Source organism: Corylus avellana, chromosome ca10 (genome assembly GCF_901000735.1).
Source record: "Corylus avellana chromosome ca10, CavTom2PMs-1.0".
Taxonomy (NCBI): Eukaryota; Viridiplantae; Streptophyta; class Magnoliopsida; order Fagales; family Betulaceae; genus Corylus; species Corylus avellana.
Window position 1 is genome coordinate 5,112,618 of NC_081550.1, and position 4,722 is coordinate 5,117,339.

General features: G+C 34.0%; 1 protein-coding gene across 1 annotated transcript in view; it reads right to left on the minus strand.

The window, feature by feature from the left end:
• Positions 1-4,642, minus strand: part of LOC132162783 (disease resistance protein RUN1-like) — a 4,976-nt gene extending 334 nt beyond the window's left edge. Inside the window, exons 1-5 of the mRNA XM_059573012.1 lie at positions 4,131-4,642; positions 1,850-2,939; positions 1,419-1,739; positions 366-1,319; positions 132-271 (exon numbers count right to left, since the gene is read on the minus strand). Coding sequence (XP_059428995.1) covers positions 132-271; positions 366-1,319; positions 1,419-1,739; positions 1,850-2,939; positions 4,131-4,642 — 3,017 coding nt within the window. The remainder of the gene's footprint in view (positions 1-131; positions 272-365; positions 1,320-1,418; positions 1,740-1,849; positions 2,940-4,130) is intronic.
• Positions 4,643-4,722: the final 80 nt, after the last annotated feature.

Below are 4,722 nucleotides of genomic sequence, written 5' to 3' on the forward strand. Positions count from 1 at the left end.
TACTATTACTGCCATCAAATATTGTTGTAGAATTCGAATTCCCCTTCCGCTCATCGACCTTGAGTTTTCTTCTCTTTCTTGGATGAGTAGTGTGAGGCTCATGAAATTCATAAACAATAAAAACAGCATACCCCTTCCAGTGCGTATATGAGCCCAAATATGAATGTAATTGAATTGTTCCAAACAAATTAGTGCTTTTAATGTTGAACCACTCTGGGATTCCTGATCCCACCAACGCAGGGCCGCATGCTATAGGAGAAAAATCTTGGTGCTGTAAAATAAAAACCAAAGAGAAAAAGATGTTAAAGCTATTACAAAAGAATATTATAACTTAATTAATTTAGTGTGTTAAAAAAGAGACTCACACTTTCTGTACTCCATAAATGACTTCGCGGATGCAGATGGAGGATTTTGAAGGGATTTCCATCATAATCAAAATAAGCTTGTACAACAGAGCAATCAATGCTCCTTAATTTTTCATTTGAACTCCTCCACATCTCCATTTGCTTATTATAAAATGACTCCAGCAATGGACAATTTTCTACACTCAAGGCTTCTAATCCCAATGGAAGATTCGGCAATACTTGAAGCCAACTACAATCATCCAAGTCAAGCTGATGAAGATTTAAAAGTTGAGCCACACTATCTGGTATTCTTGTAAATTTGTTCCCACTCAAATTTAAATAATAAAGGCAGGATAAGCAACTAAGATCATTGGGGATCGCTCCATCTGATAGATTGCAATAAGTCAAACTTAGTGCTATTAAAGAGCTTAAACATGAGAATGAATTTGGGAGCAAAAGACTTATCATGGGATCTGGTCCACTACCTATCGGAAATTCCCTTGTAGCACTTCCACCTACATAAAGGCACTTTAGACATTTCATGCCACTGAACAAGTTCTTTGGGATTTTCTCTAGTCTTGAGCAATCAGATATATCGAGAATTTTAAGAGACGACAACCTCTTAAATGATAGTGGTATCTTTTTTATGGCAGTCTCATTCAAAGAAAGATATTGCAAAGATGTCATATTACCCACATTATCTGAAATTTTGTTGAGTCTTGAACAGCCAGAAAGATTAAGACGTTTAAGAGATTCCAAGCTGATCATCTCGTCTGGAAGTCTCTTGAGATGTTTGCAATTCATTAGATTCAACCCTTTAAGCCGTCTTAGAAATCCAATGGATCGGTGGACCTTGGACAGATTTGTACAATATGAAAGCTTTAGTTCCTCAAGATTTGGGACTCCGCTCAAATTTGGTGTCTCGATCAAGTTTTGAGACTTACTTAGGTCAATGAGTTTCAATTTGTCAAAACTCTGTTATAGAAGACCGATGAATAGTTAGATAAAATGAAGAAGAGTAAAAGGACTACGAAGAATAAGAATAAATTAAATTTGCATAAGCCAAAATCTTACATTCCCTCCAACCCATAGTTGCTTGATGCAGCTCTCATGCATTATGAGCTCAACAAGATTGTCTGATTGGAAATTGGTCGGCAAGGATTCTAAAGGATATTGCCACCATTCCATAACGCATAACTCATTGCTTAGCATGAAATTCGAAGCATCTCCATGCCATTCCAGATTAGTGCATAAATTATCATGATATGCATAGAAGTAATGACAGCGAATCTGAAGCAATTTCAATTTTTTCATCTTTGAGAAGGCTTCAAACTTTAGTTGCTCCGGTTTCTTTAAAGGTAAGTTTAGGACGATACCTTTAACCGCATCAGTTCCCTAATAACAAACAAAAATGAAATTAGTATGATGGAAATATTTGGAAATTAATACTTGGGAGAATTACTATAAAAAATGTACTTCTCTATGTTTATGTCTAATCCACTTACAGTATCATTTTTCAATACGTCAATGACATCCTTATCATGATATAATCTACTACGTTTGCCAGGCTCTGCAGACTCATCATGAACTATTTTTTGACCCATTTTTTGTAACAAATCATGCATCTTCAATGTTTCGAACTTTGAGATGGTTATAAGAGATTTGTCCACAAGAACTTTGATATTGATGTTCGGATGGTAACCCAAACCTTTTAGTTTGTGTATGATGCTACCCATATGTGCTCCATTGAAGAAGAATGCAATATCTAAAAACATCTGTTTCTCCAGAGGCTCCAATCCATCAAAACTTATTTTAAGTTTATCCAAAATTTTTGCGTTAGGATTTTCTTTTAGGAAATCCCTCGCACTTTCCCATTCATCAATGTTTCTGCCAAATAAGAAGGAACCAAAAACTTCAAGAGCTAAAGGAAGGCCTTGAGCGTAATTCACAACTTCCTTAGACAATTCCACATAATTTTCTTCGGGATGGGATTTCTTGAAGGCTTTCCTACTAAAGAGCTGTAAAGCTTCATTATTATTCATCTTCTTTACCTTATAGGTGTCATTCACAACTCTATTTAGCAAATGATGATCTCTACTTGTTATAAGGATCCTACTTCCTCGACCAAACCAATCATGGCTCCCTACTAATGCGTTTAGTTGTTCTTCTCCATCCACATTGTCAAGAACAATAAAAACCTTTTTACTTTGTAGTCTGCTCATTATCACTCTGCTTGCCCCATAGTCATTCCATATATTTATTTCTCTTTCCATGAGGATCTCAAAAATAAGTTGTTTTTGTAAATAAAGTAAACCATGAGTTATGGTTTCTTCTCTAATATTAGCAATATAGCAACTAGCTTCAAATTGATGAGACACCCTTTCATAAATGAATTTTGACATGGTTGTCTTCCCAATTCCACCCATCCCATGAATCCCCAAAAAGAGAACATCATCCAACCCTATACAAAGTTTGCTCATAATTTCCTCCGCACGGGATTCTATTCCAACAAGACCCTTGGAAACATTTGAGAAGTTAACCAATCCTCTAAATATCGTTCTACTAATTTCTTCAACAACTTTTGATTCGTGAGTACTGTAGAAAAGATAGGACATCAGTATAACCATAGATCGAGAGACATATGTTTAATCATGTACAATGGTTAGCTTCATTTAACAAATAAATGAGAATTCTTAATTTATAATGTATCACCATAATTAAGATTTAATTTGCTTGGACGGTCTAATAAAGAATCGTGTTTTTTTTTTTTCTCACTTGACTATAAAAAGTTTGCAATGTCACATTTTCATTGGGTTTTTTTGTTAATTCCTAATGAAGGATGCCAAAATACCCAAAATACACATTTTTATAGTAAAATAAAAAAAAAAAATAAGTTGATGCCAACTAGGCTAACCAATGGCCAAGCTGTGGGTTCTGTTTTTTTTTTTTTTTTAAGAAATATTAAATACAGGATTATAAGGGACATTTCACATATATTCCGTCTAATTTAACCCTAAATTTAGAGAATTTCACATATACTAAATTGAGAATTTTCAAAATTTAGAGAAATGATTGCAAATGCATTGAAAGTTTAGGAGGTTAAATGAAGTCTCCCCTTAAATTATTTGTATGCTTCTTGTATTCCCTTTTTCGAAGTCTTTCTTTTCTTTTATCTTCACAATAAGAAAAAGATATCACAAATAGACCAATTAAATACATTTACTACATATAATCTGCTTTTTTTAATCAAAGCAATTCTGCACCAACTGTAAATTTGTGAGACAATGATAGAGGTTAAAAAGACTATTCATTGTCAACAAATCGTAAGGAATTAATGGTGTAAATGATCATCATGGTTGTACGTGTATGATTAATTAGAAATGGCAATAGCATTTTAATCCAAAATTTATGGTTTTCAACTCCCTCAAATATTGTTTATTAGTAAGATGTAATTTGATCATGTCACAATTTTGAAGTGATTCTTGATTTGTTATGAGTATTGTTTAAATTTTTTATTCTAAATTTCTTTATTATGATAATTTGTTTTAGCGACATCATCATATATCTAAATTATTTTTATTCTTTATTCTTTAGGTCTTGATTGCTTGTGGTACTTTTTCTACAAAATCTGTGAGTTTTTATGATGATATGATGATGCCAATAATATATGATTTAGCTAGACCCAAAAGAAAAAGAAAAGGCAACAACAAAGGGAAATAAAGATGCTTCTATCACTACAAAAATACAAACAGAAAGAATTAGAAAAGACTAATTATTTAATGTTACCTATCATGTACATGCCATCCGGAGATATTGCCCACTTCTCTCAAAGCAGCTCTCCACATTTGCATCTCATTGATGTCAATCTTGGGATCTTTTTCTTTTTTATGCCTACCAAAAGCTTTTGCAAAAGTCCCCTTCTCTTTTCGTACGTGGGAAGGATCCACGTGGTAGAAAATAGGCAAAACTTCCAGCCCCGAGTATTTCATGCATTCGACGATCTTGGTAAGTTCAATGAGGCACCATCTAGAGGAAGCGTAGTTTGGAGAGATAACAACAATCGCATACATGGATTCTTGTATTGCTTTTATGAGCTCCTTAGAAATTGTTTTTCCTTGCTCAAGCTTTTCATCGTCTCTAAACACGATAATGCCTTTTTGAACCAAAGCCGTATATAAATGGTCTGTAAAACTCTTGCGAGTGTCTTTACCGTAGAAACTGAGAAAAACATCGTATCTCCAAGGAGGTGTTGAAGAAGAAGAAGACGAAGAGACTATCTGAGTGCTCGTGGACGCCATCGATCGGAGACTTAAAAGATTGTTTAATAATGGAATATTAGTACGTAGTTTGCAGATTTCAAGAATTAGGCTTCATCAGT